The sequence below is a fragment of the Myxine glutinosa genome, chromosome 5, assembly GCF_964187855.1.
Source record: "Myxine glutinosa chromosome 5, kmMyxGlut1.1, whole genome shotgun sequence".
In the NCBI taxonomy this organism is placed as follows: domain Eukaryota; kingdom Metazoa; phylum Chordata; class Myxini; order Myxiniformes; family Myxinidae; genus Myxine; species Myxine glutinosa.
This window is the reverse complement of record NC_136265.1, coordinates 5,469,257-5,491,119: the sequence shown is the minus strand read 5'-3', so window position 1 is coordinate 5,491,119 and position 21,863 is coordinate 5,469,257. Positions and strand designations below refer to the sequence as shown.

Below are 21,863 nucleotides of genomic sequence, written 5' to 3'. Positions count from 1 at the left end.
GGAGCGGCAGAGAGTGGAGTCATCAGCAAAGCGATACAGAGGATTTTCCAGAGAGTCGGAGAGATCATTGATAAAGACCAGAAAAAGCACAGGGCCCAGCACACTGCCTTGGGGAACTCCAGCCTGAACGGGAAGGGGAGATGAGAGAAATCCATTCAGGGCCACACGTTGACTACGACCAGGGAGGAAGTCCGCAAGCCATGCATGGAGATTTCCATGGATACCATAGGAGGAGAGTTTGGTGAGCAGAGCTGGGTGCCAGACCGTATCGAAGGCACGTGATATGTCAAGGGAGACGGCTCTGATTTCCTGTTTGGCATTGAGGACCTCCATCCATTGTTGAGACAGCAGAAGCAGCATGTCCAGAGTAGAGTGACCTGGTCTGAAACCAAATTGATGATCAGAGATCAAGCCATTGGAGAAGAGGAAAGATTTCATATCCGAAGCAATGATGGATTCCATGACTTTGCTGATAATTGGGAGCAGGCTGATTGGTCTGTAGTTGCAAGGATCTGTTTTTGCACCTTTTTGTGTAAAGCGGTAATGTTTGCTGATTTCCAGGATGCTGGCAGATGACCTTGAGCAAAAGATAGGGTGAAAAGAACAGAGAGAGGGTGAGATAGAGCGGCAGAGCAGGATTTTAGGACCCGTGGGCTGATGCCATCTGGTCCAGTTGCAGAATCAGAGTCGAGGTTTGACAAAAACTCCTCCACCTTGTCAGGAGAGAAGGTCACAGAGTCCAGGAGCAGTTTGGTTCGACTGGGAAAGGTGGGAACAGAGGGAGATGGGTTTGGGACTTAGGATTTTGAGGCAAACACAGAGTTGAGGCATTCGGCTTTGTCACATGCGATGTCAACTGTGTGGCCATTTGAGGTAAGGGAGGGGATGGAGGGGGAACAAACACCAGAAACGGATTTGACCAGACGCCACCAGGATTTGGAGGAAGGAGACAGGTTTGAGAGTTCATTCTTGAGTGAGGAGAGATAGTGCTTCCTGGCACTCCTGAGGGTAGACACACACTTGTTCCGAGCTTGGTGGAAGGAACTGAGATTTCCTTCAGTTGGATTAGCCTTCCAAGAGGCAAAGGCAAGTTGTTTCAGGGCAACTGCCTCACCACAAGATTCAGTGTACCATGGACGGGAGGAAGGGTAAGACAACTGAAGGCGAGATGGGATAAATCTGTGCATGAGAGAGATCAGTTTGCTTTGGAAGAATTCCCAGGAAGAATTGATGTCAGAGGCAGTGGAGATGGGAGACCAATCCAGACGATTGATGGCTGCTTGAAGACCGTCCCAGTCGGCCTGAGTGAAATGCCAGACTCGTCGACGCTGAGGAGGCTCTCTGAGAATGGCCAGAGAGATGTCCACTTTGACAAGCACATGATCAGAAGAACCGATTGGAGCAGAAGAAGAGCAGCAGACATTAGCAGGGAAGTTAGTCATAACCAAGTCTAGAAGAGAAGATACTCCATTGGCTGAGATCCGGGTCGGGAAATTGACAGATTGTGTCAATCCCAGTGAGTCACAGAAGTCCTTTGCTGAGGTGCCATGACTGGTGAGAGAGGAACCCACACCCAACCAGGTGGCATGATGACAATTGAAGTCACCACATATGAGGAAGAGAGAGTTGGGATGAGTGGATAGAAGTTGGTCCATGTTGTCAGACAGTGAAATGTAGATGGAGTCATCACTGTTTGGGGGACGGTACAGAACACATATGAACAAAAGGTGGGAGCGGAGAGGAAGCCGTAGCCAGAGGTACTCCTGGGGGTGAGGAGGAGAGAGGGCAGTGCAAGGAGAGTGAGGAAGAGAGTTTTTGATAAAGATAGCCACCCCACCACCAGGCCGAGGCTCAGGTCTATCATACCGGAGGAGGGAGTAACCAGGAAGAGATATTAAGGAATCAGAGACATCTTGAAGGAGGAAAGTCTCTTAAGCAGATCAAGTCTGGATTGTCAGAAGCAACCTGTATGGAGAGATCAGTCAGGTTTGAGCGAAGGCCCCGGATGTTTGAGGTCCATACCGTTAATGAAGAGAGAGGGGGAGCATCGGGTACAGGACAGGGGAGGGGAGGAGTAGGGTAAGATGAAGGATGAGAGGGGGAGGTAGGGAGAGCAGTTGTTAGTGTGTCAGCGATTGCAGAAGAGTTCCAAGAAAGGGAAGGATGAGGAGGATGAAAGGTTTGAAGGTGAAGGGATGAGGCACAGAGAGGGGTTGTTTGAGGGGGGGGCAGAGGAAAGAAGAAGGTTGGTGGGGGTGGAGGTATGAGATAGAAGGGAGACGAAGTGGGGAGGAGGCAGCTTTGAGGAGGAGGGGGGAGGAGGGAGAATTGGAGAGGAATGGTATGGGGGGAGATTTGAATGGGAGGGGTTGGGGGGGAGATTTGAATGGGAGGGGTTGGGGGGGAGTTTTGAAGGGGAGGAGTGAGGGGGGAGTTTAGGAGGGGAAGGGCAAGGGGGGAGTTCAGGAGTGGAAGGGCAAGGGGGGAGTTCAGGAGTGGAGGGGTAGGGGGGGAGTTTAAGAGTGGCGGGGCAAGGGGGGAGTTTAGGAGTGTAGGTGCAAGGGGAGGGATTTGGATGGGAGGGGCAAGAGGGGAGTTTAGAAAGTGGATGATTAATGAAAGACGAACATTGAAAACAAATTGGGTTTGTTGTGATTTTCAAGTTAGCAATCCGGTTCAGAATGATGGAGGAGGGATGGAATGAATGTTAATTTAGACCATGTAGTGAGGGAGACGTATAAGATATTGAATTTCTTTTTTTTGAGGTGGAATGAGTTGGAGAGGAAATTGAGAAAAGCCTTTTAAATAGGAAGAAAAACAGCGTGTTGTAAAATACCACTGAGTAAAACACTGAAGGGGAAAGGTTATACATATTTAAATAATATTTAAACAGAACCGTGAACAATCTTATGTGCACAAAAATACCAATGGGGGGAGAGCCGAGAGGGACCACCACGAGTGGTCACCTGATATGTGAGGACAATAGGTTACGAAACCTTACACAGTAGTATTACTGTCCCTATTTACCCCATTACCGGGGTGAAGAGGGACGATCATTGGAAAAAAAGGAAATGTCTCCATACAATCAATATCGGTTTTGTTTCACAACAACAGCTTAGAGACATCATGGATAAGTAGGGCTTACAGAAAAAAAGCTACAAAAAAAACCACCCAAATTCATCCCTATTCACCTGATATGTGAGTACAATAGCTTACGAAACCTTACACAATAGTATTACTGTCCCTATTTACCCCATTACCGGGGTGAAGAGGGACGATCATTGGAAAAAAAGCAAATGTCTCCATACTATCAATATCGGTTTTGTTTCACAACAACAGCTTACAGACATCATGGATAAGTAGGGCTTACAGAAAAAAAAAGCTACAAAAAAAAAACCGACCAAATTCATCCCAATTCACCTGATATGAGTACAATAGGTTACGAAACCTTACACAATAGTATTACTGTCCCTATTTACCCCATTGCCGGGGTGAAGAGGGACGGTCATTGAAAAAAAAGCAAATGTCTCCATACTATCAATATCGGTTTTGTTTCACAACAACAGCTTACAGACATCATGGGTAAGTAGGGCTTACAGAAGAAAAAAAAGCTACAAAAAAAACCTACCAAATTCATCCCCATTCACCTGATATGCGAGCACAATAGGTTACGAAACCTTACACAATAGTATTACTGTGTAGCGGCTACCGCTGGGTTTTCACAATCGCCTTGCACCTATCAAGGACGCGGAGCGATCACCATGCCGGGCTCGTCCAGGACGCCCGGGCAGGCCCGCGCTCAACTTGCCAGGCCTCGGTCGGGACGCTGGGCCACGCCCCCTCTCGCCTTTCCTGGGCAAACGCTCCGGGATAATATGTATATATATTGCTGCCCGATAAACGGGCTTTTCAGAGTGCCTGAGTGTTTGGTTTGAATAAAGCAACTCGGATGAATTCCAGCTTTTTGTCGCGTCCATTCTTCCGATCGACGTGGGAGCCCCAGCTCCTTCATTGGTGACCTACCGACATGGACACGGCAGTCGCCCTTAAACTGCCTACCTTCTGGGAGGCTCACGCGGCGGTTTGGTTTGCACAGGCGGATTCCCTGTTCGCCCTGCGAGGCATCACGGCCGACGACACCCGCTTCCACCATGTGGTAGCAGCGCTCGGTTCGGCCACCGCGGCCCGCGCCCTGAGCCTCCTCGAGAGCCCGCCAGCCGCTGACAAATACGGCGCGATTAAGAAGCTTCTCCTCGACGCTTTCGCCCTCCCATCGGCGGAACGCGCACGGCGCCTGCTCGACCTGCCCGAGCTCGGCGACACGCGCCCTTCCGAGCGAATGGACTACATGCTTTCACTGCTCGGCGAGCACTCTCCGGCATTCCTGTTCCGGGAGCTGTTCCTCCGTCAGCTGCCTAACCCGGTACGCCTCGCCCTGGCAAGCACGACGATCACAGATCCCCGGGCCCTTGCCAGAGAAGCCGACAAGATCTCCGCCGCAGGCCAGCGCATCGCAGCGGCGACATGGGACCCACCGCCGTCCGACGCAACACCCATGGCGCCCGAGCACCCGGCACGGTCGACGACCGAACTGCCGACGCAATTGGCGGCCGCTACACCGAGCCGACCACTTCCAGCACGACGACCGGGGCCTCCACCTGACCAAGCGTGGTGTTACTATCATGCCAGGTTCGGACAGAAGGCCCGGACATGCCGACCCCCGTGCACCTTCGGCAGGCCGGGAAACGGCCGGGCCGGCGTTCATTACCAGCCATGATCGCCGGCCACACGGGCAACTTACTGTTCATCACGGATAAAGCGTCCGGACGGCGCTTCCTTTGCGACACCAGCGCCCAACTGAGCATCATACCCGCCTCTGACCAGGACAGGCAGTCCGCGGTTTGCGGCCCCTCCTTAGTTGCGGCCAACGGATCGACCATCCGCACCTTCGGCCCGTGCAACGTCACCCTCTGCTTCGGCGGCCAACGCTTTGCTTGGACGTTTGTAACCGCAAACGTGCCCATGGCTCTGCTAGGCGCCGACTTCCTCTGCGCACACGGACTGCTGGTGGACGTCCAACGGCGTCGTTTAATCAACGCCGAAACCTTCAGCTCCCTGGTATGCACATTGAGCAGCTCCGCGCCGACCGAGCTGGCATGCGCCGTCCCGGCGGCGAACGAGTTTGCTCGCCTGCTCACGGAGTTCCCGGCCCTCACGCGGCCGACGTTTTCGGCCGTCGCAGTACGGCATGGGATCGAGCACCACATACCAACCACGGGCCCGCCGGTCTACGCCAGGGCCCGCCGCCTCGACCCAGCCAAGCTCGCCGTGGCGAAGGCCGAATTCGACGCGTTGGAGCACCTCGGCATCGTGCGGCGCTCCGATAGCGCGTGGGCCTCGCCACTGCACATCGTGCCAAAGCCGGGGGGTGGATGGCGCCCGTGTGGCGACTACCGCCGTCTCAATGACGCTACCACCCCCGACAGGTACCCGATCCCGCATATCCAAGACTTCTCCGCCTGTCTGGCGGGACGGGTCATTTTTTCGAAAATTGATCTCATACGGGGATATCACCAGGTACCTGTCAGGGCGGCCGACGTCCCTAAAACGGCAGTCATCACGCCGTTCGGCTTATTCGAATTCTTGCGGATGCCGTTTGGTCTCAAGAACGCGGCTCAGGCGTTCCAGCGCTTGATGGACGGCGTGCTGCGTGACCTGCCGTTCCTTTTCGTTTACCTGGACGACATCCTCGTCGCCAGCACGTCCCGGCAGAGCACCTCCTCCACCTCCGAACACTGTTCGGGCGCCTCAGCGAGCACGGCCTCATCGTCAACCCGGCCAAATGCCACTTCGGCACGACGGCCGTTGATTTTTTGGGCCACCACATCACCAAGAACGGGGCCGTGCCGCTGCCAACCAAGGTCGAGGCCATCACCACGTTCCCGCGTCCCCGCACCATAAAGGCCCTGCAGGAATTCCTGGGAATGGTGAATTTTTATCACCGCTTCGTGCCCCGCGCTGCTCAACTCATGCGGCCCCTCTACGAAGCCCTCCGGGGCAAGCCGGCCAAGCACGACATCGCCTGGTCCGCAGCAATGGATGCGGCCTTCCAAAGCTCAAAGCGGGCCCTCGCCGATGCAACACTGCTCGCTCACCCGGTGCTCAACGCTCCCATCGCCCTCACCACGGATGCCTCCGACTACGCGGTGGGCGCCGTACATGAGCAATGGGTGAACGGGGTTTGCCAGCCACTCACTTTTTTCAGCCGGCAGCTCCGGCCGAACGAGCTCAAATACAGCACGTTTGACCGGGAGCTCCTCGGTCTACACCTGGCCGTCCGCCATTTCCGCCACCTCCTGGAGGGCCGACCTTTCATGGCGTTCGTCGACCACAAGCCGTTGGTTTACGCCATGGCCAAGGTCACGGAGCCGTGGTCGGCCCGCCAACAGCACCACCTCTCCGCCGTGTCGGAGTTTACCACGGACATCCGGCACGTCGCCGGCAAAAACAACGCCGTGGCCGACTGTCTTTCCCGGGCCAGCGCGAACGCGGTCCACCTGGGCGTGGACTTTGCGCTTATGGCGGCGGACCAAACCACCGACACCACGGTGCAAGCCCTCCGGGCGGCGGACACGGGCCTCCGCCTGGCCGACATCCCCTTCGCGGACACTGTCCTGCTCTGCGACGTCTCCCAAGGCCAGCCTCGCCCCATCGTGCCCGTCACCTGGCAACGCCGCATCTTCGCCTCCCTCCACGGCCTTTCCCACCCGGGCCGGAAAGCTTCCCAGAAGCTGGTGTCGGCGCGATTCGTCTGGCACGGCCTTCGTCGGGACGTCCGCGATTGGACCAGCACCTGCACGGCCTGCCAACGGGCCAAGGTCCACCGACACACCCAGGCCCCGCTGGCACCTTTCACCGTGCCCGAACGACGTTTCGACCACGTCAACGTGGATCTGGTGGGCCCCCTCCCCCCGTCACGGGGGTTCACACACCTGCTCACCATGGTGGACAGGACCACCAGGTGGCCGGAGGCCGTTCCCCTCGTCTCCACCACCACCGCCGACGTGGCGCAGGCTTTCATCGCCACCTGGGTCGCCCGCTTCGGCGCACCGGCGGACATCTCGTCAGACCGCGGACCACAGTTCACCTCCGAGCTGTGGGGCGCGGTCGCCCGCAACCTGGGGGTCAAGCTCCACCGTACTACGGCCTACCACCCCCAAGCAAACGGGTTGTGCGAGCGATTCCACCGCTCCATGAAGGCCGCGCTCATGGCCGGCCTTCAAGACGGCGGTTGGGCCGACCGGCTGCCGTGGGTCCTTTTGGGCCTCCGCACGGCCCCCAAGGAGGACCTCCAGGCATCCACTGCCGAGCTTGTCTATGGCCAGGCGCTACGCGTCCCGGGCGAATTCGTGCCCGACGCTACCAGTCCCTGGTCCGCAGCTCACCAGCGCTCGGACCTCCAGGAGGCCGCCCGACGGTTTGCCCCCGTGCCAACATCCCACCACGGTGACCCCCAGTCCTACGTCCCCCCAGCACTTCGCACAGCGGAGTATGTTTTTGTGCGTCACGACGCACATCGGGGGCCACTCCGGCCGCCGTACGACGGGCCCTTCCGGGTGCTGCGACGGGACGACAAGTCGTTCGTCATTGACATCGGCGGCAGGTCGGACCGGATTGCGGTGGACCGCCTCAAGCCGGCGCACGTGGACGTCGACCACCCACCACGGGTGGCCCTTCCGCCGCGGCGAGGCCGCTCCCCGTCCACGGTGCCCCCCACTCGACCGCCCACCACCACACCGGACCCCCTCCCATGACCCGCCAGGGGTCGCTTCGGCCTGGTCATCAGGACCCCCCTCAAATTGACCCTTCCGGTGCAAGTCGATTCTGGGGGGACGTGTGTAGCGGCTACCGCTGGGTTTTCACAATCGCCTTGCACCTATCAAGGACGCGGAGCGATCACCATGCCGGGCTCGTCCAGGACGCCCGGGCAGGCTCGCCCTCAACTTGCCAGGCCGCAGCCAGGACGCTGGGCCACGCCCCCTCTCGCCTTTCCTGGGCAAACGCTCCGGGATAATATGTATATATATTGCTGCCCGATAAACGGGCTTTTCAGAGTGCCTGAGTGTTTGGTTTGATTAAAGCAACTCGGATGAATTCCAGCTTTTTGTCGCGTCCATTCTTCCGATCGACGTGGGAGCCCCAGCTCCTTCAACTGTCCCTATTTACCCCATTACCGGGGTGAAGAGGGACGGTCAATGAAAAAAAGGAAATGTCTCCATACTATCAATGTCGGGTTTGTTTCACAACAACAGCTTACAGACATCATGGATAAGTAGGGCTTACAGAAAAAAAGAAACCTACCAAATTCATCCCTATTCACCTGATATGCGAGGAGAAGAGGTTACCAAACCTTACACAATAGTATTACTGTCCCTATTTACCCCATTACCGGGGTGAAGAGGGACGGTCAATGAAAAAAAGCAAATGTCTCCATACTATCAATATCGGGTTTGTTTCACAACAACAGCTTACAGACATCATGGATAAGTAGGGCTTACAGAAAGGAAAAAAAAACCTACCAAATTCATCCCGATTCACCTTCATTTATGGGATTCAATCTCAAATGGCAGTTTCCAGCTATTTCAAAACGTTTGAGAGTCTCTTGACTTTGACTCCATTGTCATCAGAAACTCGCTTGTCGCTGTTGACAATTTCAAAACACCTGATGCTTCGTGTAAATGTGCAGACAAGACTAATGTCTGTGATGAGTTTCACTCTTTGGCTACCTGGTGGAAGGTGCAATACCAATTTCGTTGATCATTCCGTACGTGCATCTTTTCATCCGGATGTCTGCAGAAGTATGGCATTTCGTTTTGGGATTGCATTGATATTATGATGATGAGTGAACAGGTGTTCATGCCACAGACCCACGTTGTTAGAATCGCACACAATATCCCATTAGCAAGGTGAAAGTGTCGGTCAGGGGGGCAGGTGAGGCTGCACACCAATATGCAAGCATTGGGAAATGTTCCAGAGTGCTGGCACACATTGGCCTATAGTGGGGCGGCTTAGCCCAAATATTCAAAAGAATTGTGCATTTTGTGATACAAGCACCAAATTTGGCACAAATGTACATTAATATGTTGCGAACATTGTGTGGTCAGCAATGAAGACGAGAGTCTGAATTACATGTATGCAAAAGACCTTGTGAACCAGTGAAGCAAATACATGGGTAAGCATGAATTAAATCTAGGGCATGATATAATTTCCATGATGTTTACCTCTACACTCAATGGTGGAAGGAGGTAATGTTTTGATCCCAGCTTGTCTGTATGTCTGTTTGTCTGTTAGTCCACAAAATTCCAGACAAAGCTTGTAGTAGTGGTAGTTGTAGTGGTAGTGGTGATAACAGAAATTGTTATATAGAACTGAACTTATATTATTATTATATGCAGAAAATAACTTCATTTCTATATGCCCTGCAGTGGACAGGTTAATTGGTTTATGCACTGAAGGGGTCACCCTGGTGTGCACTGCTGTGTTCTGCCTCACTGAGTTGTTCAGGTATGATGTACTCAGCACAAGCTTCCGGTCGGCCCGGAGGTGGGGGTGCGGGGCCTGTCACGGAACGTCAAAACAAACGGCCTGCCGGGGCCGCCCAAAAGTCGGGCGTGAGGGGCGCGTCCACTAATGGAACGCCTCTCGCTTCCCAGATCGAGGGCCACGTGGTCAGGAGAAACTCGTCCCTTCCGGTCACACTTTGCCTATCGGCCGGCCTCGAAGACCGAAATTGTGACGGTGTCACCCGAAAAATTTGAAATTACGAAATTTGAAAAAAAAAATTACGGAATTTCAAGTGGCCCAATATCTGAAAATGTTCGCAACATATTAATGTACATTTGTGCCAAATTTGGTGCTTGTATCACAAAATGCACAACAGGTTTGCTATGCTGCTACACTACTATTCTTTATGAAGATCATCATGTGAACTGTAACATCCACAAGCGAGTGCTAACGCACCACACAGTTACCTTAATGTCCCCTCCGAATAGACCGCGTACTCAAGGATGAATACCGTACGTGGACTCTTCTTTTTCTCCTTACACTTTTTATATCCCTCCCTTTTTTTTTTTTTTTTACAACTACCCCTTCCTGTTCTCTGACTTCCATCGATCTTTTATTTTCAACTCCTCACACTTCATTTCCACTGACAGACTCGAAACGAAATGGAGATGCAGATACTGTGCTGTCGGACGATGAAGCTGCACTCTCACTTCCGCTGTCTCCAAGCGAGGCAGCAACGCGACCTCCTCCCGCACGTCGGGCATCTCCATGCCTCCTCCTTTCTGCTGGAGAGTTCGCTAACCGACCCCATTCAGCGAACCCAACTCGCTCACGCAAGGGTCTCTCTCTCTCCCTCACTCTCTCTGTCCCTCACTTTCTCTCGCTCTCATCTATATTTATAACTCCATGGAATTCTCTGTCTATCTGTCATCACGATCTATAATCTTGATTTATAACCCTCTTAATTTCTCTATATCTATCAAGAACTTTCTTTATATCTCGATATAAAATCTTTTCGATAATGTTTATTGATAATCTATATTCTAGGTAGTCGGTTGTAGACAGCAACCGCCGCCAGGGTGTTACTACCGTCCTGACTTAGGAGCGTTAAAGTGGTGCCCGGAACCATCTTACACTCTCCGTGTCAGGATTGCTGGTCTGACTTTCTGTCTCATTCAAACCAGAGCTACCTGGCTAGCTTCAATCTCTCGTTCTCGCAAACAAACACCATACACTTTTCATCATACACTTTTCATCATACACTTGTCATCATACACTTGTCATCATACACTTTCCATTACTCACTTTCCATCATACACTTTACATCACACACTTTTCATCACACACTTTCCATCATACACTTCTCATCATACACTTTACATCATACACTTTTCATCATACACTTTCCATCATACACTTGTCATCACACACTTTCCATCATACACTTTCCATTACTCACTTTCCATCATACACTTTACATCACACACTTTTCATCACACACTTTCCATCATATACACTTCTCATCATATACACTTTTCATCATACACTTTTCATCATATACACTTTTCATCATACACTTTTCATCATACACTTTTCATCATACACTTTTCATCATACACTTTTCATCACACACTTTTCATCACACACTTTTCATCATACACTTTTCATCATACACTTTTCATCATATACACTTTTCATCATACACTTTTCATCATACACTTTTCATCATACACTTTCCATCACACACTTTCCATCATACACTTTCCATCATACACTTTTCATCATACACTTTTCATCATACACTTTCCATCATACACTTTTCATCAAACACTTTTCATCATACACTTTTCATCATACACTTTCCATCACATACTTTTCATCATACACTTTCCATCATACACTTTTCATCAAACACTTTTCATCATACACTTTACATCATACACTTTTCATCATACACTTTTCATCAAACACTTTTCATCATACACTTTTCATCATACACTTTTCATCATTCACTTTTCATCATACACTTTTCATCATACACTTTTCATCATACACTTTTCATCATACATTTTACATCACATACTTTTCATCATACACTTTTCATCATACACTTTTCATCATACATTTTACATCACACACTTTTCATCATACACTTTTCATCATACACTTTTCATCATACACTTTTCATCATACACTTTTCATCATACACTTTTCATCATACATTTTACATCACATACTTTTCATCATACACTTTTCATCATACACTTTTCATCATACATTTTACATCACACACTTTTCATCATACACTTTTCATCATACACTTTTCATCATACACTTTTCATCACACACTTTTCATCATACACTTTTCATCATACACTTTTCATCATACACTTTTCATCATACACTTTCCATCACACACTTTCCATCATACACTTTCCATCATACACTTTTCATCATACACTTTTCATCATACACTTTCCATCATACACTTTTCATCAAACACTTTTCATCATACACTTTTCATCATACACTTTCCATCACATACTTTTCATCATACACTTTCCATCATACACTTTTCATCAAACACTTTTCATCATACACTTTACATCATACACTTTTCATCATACACTTTTCATCAAACACTTTTCATCATACACTTTTCATCATACACTTTTCATCATACACTTTTCATCATTCACTTTTCATCATACACTTTTCATCATACACTTTTCATCATACACTTTTCATCATACACTTTTCATCATACACTTTTCATCATACATTTTACATCACATACTTTTCATCATACACTTTTCATCATACACTTTTCATCATACATTTTACATCACACACTTTTCATCATACACTTTTCATCATACACTTTTCATCATACATTTTACATCACACACTTTTCATCATACACTTTTCATCACACACTTTTCATCATACATTTTACATCACACACTTTTCATCATACACTTTTCATCATACACTTTTCATCATACACTTTTCATCATACACTTTTCATCAAACACTTTTCATCATACACTTTTCATCATACACATTTCATCATACACTTTTCATCATACACTTTTCATCATACACTTTTCATCATACATTTTACATCACACACTTTTCATCATACACTTTTCATCAAACACTTTTCATCACACACTTTCCATCATACACTTTTCATCATACACTTTTCATCATACACTTTTCATCATACACTTTTCATCATACACTTTTCATCATACACTTTTCATCATACACTTTTCATCATACATTTTACATCACACACTTTTCATCATACACTTTTCATCATACACTTTTCATCAAACACTTTTCATACACTTTTCATCATTCACTTTTCATCATACACTTTTCATCACACACTTTTCATCATACACTTTTCATCATACACTTTTCATCATACACTTTTCATCATGCACTTTTCATCATACACTTTTCATCACACACTTTTCATCATACACTTTTCATCATACACTTTCCATCATGCACTTTTCATCATACACTTTTCATCATACACTTTTCATCATGCACTTTTCATCATACACTTTTCATCACACACTTTTCATCATACACTTTTCATCATACACTTTTCATCATACACTTTTCATCATACACTTTCCATCATGCACTTTTCATCATACACTTTTCATCATACATTTTACATCACACACTTTTCATCATACACTTTTCATCATACACTTTTCATCAAACACTTTTCATACACTTTTCATCATTCACTTTTCATCATACACTTTTCATCACACACTTTTCATCATACACTTTTCATCATACACTTTTCATCATACACTTTTCATCATGCACTTTTCATCATACACTTTTCATCACACACTTTTCATCATACACTTTTCATCATACACTTTCCATCATGCACTTTTCATCATACACTTTTCATCATACACTTTTCATCATGCACTTTTCATCATACACTTTTCATCACACACTTTTCATCATACACTTTTCATCATACACTTTTCATCATACACTTTTCATCATACACTTTCCATCATGCACTTTTCATCATACACTTTTCATCATACACTTGTCATCATACACTTTCCATTACTCACTTTCCATCATACACTTTACATCACACACTTTTCATCACACACTTTCCATTATACACTTCTCATCATACACTTTTCATCATACACTTTTCATCATACACTTTCCATTACTCACTTTCCATCATACACTTTACATCATACACTTTACATCATACACTTTTCATCATACACTTTTCATCATACACTTTTCATCATACACTTGTCATCATACACTTTCCATCATACACTTCTCATCATACACTTTACATCACACGCTTTCCATCATACACTTTTCATCATACACTTGTCATCACACACTTTCCATCATACACTTTTCATCATACACTTTCCATCACACACTTTCCATCATACACTTTACATCATACACTTTCCATCACACACTTTCCATCATACACTTTACATCATACACTTTCCATCACACACTTTCCATCATACACTTTCCATCATACACTTTTCATCATACACTTTTCATCATACACTTTCCATCACACACTTTCCATCATACACTTTTCATCATACACTTTCCATCACACACTTTCCATCATACACTTTTCATCATACACTTTCCATCACACACTTTCCATCATACACTTTTCATCATACACTTTCCATCACACACTTTCCATCATACACTTTTCATCATACACTTTCCATCACACACTTTCCATCATACACTTTACATCATACACTTTACATCATACACTTTCCATCACACACTTTCCATCATACACTTTACATCATACACTTTCCATCACACACTTTCCATCATACACTTTACATCATACACTTTCCATCACACACTTTCCATCATACACTTTACATCATACACTTTCCATCACACACTTTCCATCATACACTTTCCATCATACACTTCTCATCATACACTTTACATCACACACTTTTCATCACACACTTTTCATCATACACTTTTCATCATATACACTTTTCATCATACACTTTTCATCATACACTTTTCATGATACACTTTTCATCATACACTTTTCATCATACACTTTTCATCATACACTTTTCATCATACACTTTTCATCATACACTTTTCATCATACACTTTTCATCACACACTTTTCATCATACACTTTTCATCATACACTTTTCATCATACACTTTCCATCATACACTTTTCATCATATACACTTTTCATCATACACTTTTCATCATACACTTTTCATCATACACTTTTCATCATACACTTTTCATCATACATTTTACATCACACACTTTTCATCATACACTTTTCATCATACACTTTTCATCACACACTTTTCATCATACACTTTTCATCATATACACTTTTCATCATACACTTTTCATCATACACTTTCCATCATACACTTTCCATCATACACTTTTCATCAAATACACTTTTCATCATACACTTTCCATCATACACTTTTCATCATATACACTTTTCATCATATACACTTTTCATCATACACTTTTCATCATACACTTTTCATCATACACTTTTCATCACACACTTTTCATCACACACTTTTCATCATACACTTTTCATCATACACTTTTCATCATATACACTTTTCATCATACACTTTTCATCATACACTTTTCATGATACACTTTTCATCATACACTTTTCATCATACACTTTTCATCATACACTTTTCATCATACACTTTTCATCATACACTTTTCATCACACACTTTTCATCATACACTTTTCATCATACACTTTTCATCATACACTTTCCATCATACACTTTTCATCATATACACTTTTCATCATACACTTTCCATCATACACTTTTCATCATATACACTTTTCATCATACACTTTCCATCATACACTTTCCATCATACACTTTCCATCATACACTTTTCATCATATACACTTTCCATCATACACTTTTCATGATACACTTTTCATGATACACTTTTCATCATACATTTTACATCACACACTTTTCATCATACACTTTTCATCACACACTTTTCATCATACACTTTTCATCATACACTTTTTATCATACACTTTTCATCACACACTTTTCATCATACACTTTTCATCATACACTTTTCATCATACACTTTCCATCATACACTTTTCATCATATACACTTTTCATCATATACACTTTTCATCATACACTTTCCATCATACACTTTTCATCATATACACTTTTCATCATACACTTTTCATCATACACTTTTCATCATACACTTTTCATCACACACTTTTCATCATACACTTTTCATCATACACTTTTCATCACACACTTTTCATCATACACTTTCCATCATGCACTTTTCATCATATACACTTTTCATCATACACTTTCCATCATACACTTTTCATCATATACACTTTTCATCATACACTTTTCATCATACACTTTTCATCATACACTTTTCATCATACACTTTTCATCATACACTTTTCATCATACACTTTTCATCACACACTTTTCATCACACACTTTTCATCATACACTTTTCATCATACACTTTTCATCATATACACTTTTCATCATACACTTTTCATCATACAATTTTCATGATACACTTTTCATCATACACTTTTCATCATACACTTTTCATCATACACTTTTCATCATACACTTTTCATCATACACTTTTCATCATACACTTTTCATCATACACTTTTCATCACACACTTTTCATCATACACTTTTCATCATACACTTTTCATCATACACTTTCCATCATACACTTTTCATCATATACACTTTTCATCATACACTTTTCATACACTTTTCATCATACACTTTTCATCATACACTTTTCATCATACATTTTACATCACACACTTTTCATCATACACTTTTCATCATACACTTTTCATCATATACACTTTTCATCATACACTTTTCATCATACACTTTCCATCATACACTTTCCATCATACACTTTTCATCATATACACTTTTCATCATACACTTTCCATCATACACTTTTCATCATATACACTTTTCATCATACACTTTTCATCATACACTTTTCATCATACACTTTTCATCATACACTTTTCATCACACACTTTTCATCACACACTTTTCATCATACACTTTTCATCATACACTTTTCATCATATACACTTTTCATCATACACTTTTCATCATACACTTTTCATGATACACTTTTCATCATACACTTTTCATCATACACTTTTCATCATACACTTTTCATCATACACTTTTCATCATACACTTTTCATCATACACTTTTCATCATACACTTTTCATCACACACTTTTCATCATACACTTTTCATCATACACTTTTCATCATATACACTTTTCATCATACACTTTTCATCATACACTTTTCATGATACACTTTTCATCATACACTTTTCATCATACACTTTTCATCATACACTTTTCATCATACACTTTTCATCATACACTTTTCATCATACACTTTTCATCACACACTTTTCATCATACACTTTTCATCATACACTTTTCATCACACACTTTTCATCACACACTTTCCATCATATACACTTCTCATCATATACACTTTTCATCATACACTTTTCATCATATACACTTTTCATCATACACTTTTCATCATACACTTTTCATCATACACTTTTCATCACACACTTTTCATCATACACTTTTCATCATACACTTTTCATCATATACACTTTTCATCATACACTTTTCATCATACACTTTTCATCATACACTTTCCATCACACACTTTCCATCATACACTTTCCATCATACACTTTTCATCATACACTTTTCATCACACACTTTTCATCACACACTTTCCATCATATACACTTCTCATCATATACACTTTTCATCATACACTTTTCATCATATACACTTTTCATCATACACTTTTCATCATACACTTTCCATCACATACTTTTCATCATACACTTTCCATCATACACTTTTCATCAAACACTTTTCATCATACACTTTACATCATACACTTTTCATCATACACTTTTCATCAAACACTTTTCATCATACACTTTTCATCATACACTTTTCATCATTCACTTTTCATCATACACTTTTCATCATACACTTTTCATCATACACTTTTCATCATACACTTTTCATCATACACTTTTCATCATACATTTTACATCACATACTTTTCATCATACACTTTTCATCATACACTTTTCATCATACATTTTACATCACACACTTTTCATCATACACTTTTCATCATACACTTTTCATCATACATTTTACATCACACACTTTTCATCATACACTTTTCATCACACACTTTTCATCATACATTTTACATCACACACTTTTCATCATACACTTTTCATCATACACTTTTCATCATACACTTTTCATCATACACTTTTCATCAAACACTTTTCATCATACACTTTTCATCATACACATTTCATCATACACTTTTCATCATACACTTTTCATCATACATTTTACATCACACACTTTTCATCATACACTTTTCATCAAACACTTTTCATCACACACTTTCCATCATACACTTTTCATCATACACTTTTCATCATACACTTTTCATCATACACTTTTCATCATACACTTTTCATCATACACTTTTCATCATACACTTTTCATCATACACTTTTCATCATACATTTTACATCACACACTTTTCATCATACACTTTTCATCATACACTTTTCATCAAACACTTTTCATACACTTTTCATCATTCACTTTTCATCATACACTTTTCATCACACACTTTTCATCATACAATTTTCATCATACACTTTTCATCATACACTTTTCATCATGCACTTTTCATCATACACTTTTCATCACACACTTTTCATCATACACTTTTCATCATACACTTTCCATCATGCACTTTTCATCATACACTTTTCATCATACACTTTTCATCATGCACTTTTCATCATACACTTTTCATCACACACTTTTCATCATACACTTTTCATCATACACTTTTCATCATACACTTTTCATCATACACTTTCCATCATGCACTTTTCATCATACACTTTTCATCATACACTTGTCATCATACACTTTCCATTACTCACTTTCCATCATACACTTTACATCACACACTTTCCATCATACACTTTACATCACACACTTTTCATCACACACTTTTCATCACACACTTTACATCATACACTTTTCATTATACACTTCTCATCATACACTTTTCATCATACACTTTTCATCATACACTTTCCATTACTCACTTTCCATCATACACTTTACATCATACACTTTACATCATACACTTTTCATCATTCACTTTTCATCATACACTTGTCATCATACACTTTCCATCATACACTTCTCATCATACACTTTACATCACACGCTTTCCATCATACACTTTTCATCATACACTTGTCATCACACACTTTCCATCATACACTTTTCATCATACACTTTCCATCACACACTTTCCATCATACACTTTACATCATACACTTTCCATCACACACTTTCCATCATACACTTTACATCATACACTTTCCATCACACACTTTCCATCATACACTTTCCATCATACACTTTTCATCATACACTTTTCATCATACACTTTCCATCACACACTTTCCATCATACACTTTTCATCATACACTTTCCATCACACACTTTCCATCATACACTTTTCATCATACACTTTCCATCACACACTTTCCATCATACACTTTTCATCATACACTTTCCATCACACACTTTCCATCATACACTTTTCATCATACACTTTCCATCACACACTTTCCATCATACACTTTACATCATACACTTTACATCATACACTTTCCATCACACACTTTCCATCATACACTTTACATCATACACTTTCCATCACACACTTTCCATCATACACTTTACATCATACACTTTCCATCACACACTTTCCATCATACACTTTCCATCATACACTTTACATCATACACTTTCCATCACACACTTTCCATCATACACTTTCCATCATACACTTCTCATCATACACTTTACATCACACACTTTTCATCACACACTTTTCATCATACACTTTTCATCATATACACTTTTCATCATACACTTTCCATCATACACTTTCCATCATACACTTTTCATCATATACACTTTCCATCATACACTTTTCATGATACACTTTTCATGATACACTTTTCATCATACATTTTACATCACACACTTTTCATCATACACTTTTCATCACACACTTTTCATCATACACTTTTCATCATACACTTTTTATCATACACTTTTCATCACACACTTTTCATCATACACTTTTCATCATACACTTTTCATCATACACTTTCCATCATACACTTTTCATCATATACACTTTTCATCATATACACTTTTCATCATACACTTTCCATCATACACTTTTCATCATATACACTTTTCATCATACACTTTTCATCATACACTTTTCATCATACACTTTTCATCACACACTTTTCATCATACACTTTTCATCATACACTTTTCATCACACACTTTTCATCACACACTTTTCATCATACACTTTCCATCATGCACTTTTCATCATATACACTTTTCATCATACACTTTCCATCATACACTTTTCATCATATACACTTTTCATCATACACTTTTCATCATACACTTTTCATCATACACTTTTCATCATACACTTTTCATCATACACTTTTCATCACACACTTTTCATCACACACTTTTCATCATACACTTTTCATCATACACTTTTCATCATATACACTTTTCATCATACACTTTTCATCATACAATTTTCATGATACACTTTTCATCATACACTTTTCATCATACACTTTTCATCATACACTTTTCATCATACACTTTTCATCATACACTTTTCATCATACACTTTTCATCACACACTTTTCATCATTCACTTTTCATCATACACTTTTCATCATACACTTTCCATCATACACTTTTCATCATATACACTTTTCATCATACACTTTTCATACACTTTTCATCATACACTTTTCATCATACACTTTTCATCATACATTTTACATCACACACTTTTCATCATACACTTTTCATCATACACTTTTCATCATATACACTTTTCATCATACACTTTTCATCATACACTTTCCATCATACACTTTCCATCATACACTTTTCATCATATACACTTTTCATCATACACTTTCCATCATACACTTTTCATCATATACACTTTTCATCATACACTTTTCATCATACACTTTTCATCATACACTTTTCATCATACACTTTTCATCACACACTTTTCATCACACACTTTTCATCATACACTTTTCATCATACACTTTTCATCATATACACTTTTCATCATACACTTTTCATCATACACTTTTCATGATACACTTTTCATCATACACTTTTCATCATACACTTTTCATCATACACTTTTCATCATACACTTTTCATCATACACTTTTCATCATACACTTTTCATCACACACTTTTCATCATACACTTTTCATCATACACTTTTCATCATATACACTTTTCATCATACACTTTTCATCATACACTTTTCATGATACACTTTTCATCATACACTTTTCATCATACACTTTTCATCATACACTTTTCATCATACACTTTTCATCATACACTTTTCATCATACACTTTTCATCACACACTTTTCATCATACACTTTTCATCATACACTTTTCATCACACACTTTTCATCACACACTTTCCATCATATACACTTCTCATCATATACACTTTTCATCATACACTTTTCATCATATACACTTTTCATCATACACTTTTCATCATACACTTTTCATCATACACTTTTCATCACACACTTTTCATCATACACTTTTCATCATACACTTTTCATCATATACACTTTTCATCATACACTTTTCATCATACACTTTTCATCATACACTTTCCATCACACACTTTCCATCATACACTTTCCATCATACACTTTTCATCATACACTTTTCATCATACACTTTCCATCATACACTTTTCATCAAACACTTTTCATCATACACTTTTCATCATACACTTTCCATCACATACTTTTCATCATACACTTTCCATCATACACTTTTCATCAAACACTTTTCATCATACACTTTACATCATACACTTTTCATCATACACTTTTCATCAAACACTTTTCATCATACACTTTTCATCATACACTTTTCATCATTCACTTTTCATCATACACT

General features: G+C 42.1%; 1 protein-coding gene across 4 annotated transcripts in view; it reads left to right on the top strand.

Annotated features, from left to right (window-relative positions):
- Positions 1 to 21,863, top strand: part of LOC137428017 (voltage-gated potassium channel KCNC1-like) — a 289,763-nt gene that overhangs the window by 212,240 nt on the left and 55,660 nt on the right. For 3 of the 4 annotated variants that reach the window (XM_078777530.1, XM_078777531.1, XM_078777532.1), the window contains exon 6: positions 10,215 to 10,403. The exons of the other annotated variant lie outside the window; for it this stretch is intronic. In XM_078777530.1, coding sequence (XP_078633656.1) covers positions 10,215 to 10,403 — 189 coding nt within the window. The remainder of the gene's footprint in view (positions 1 to 10,214; positions 10,404 to 21,863) is intronic. 4 annotated transcript variants of the gene reach the window in all.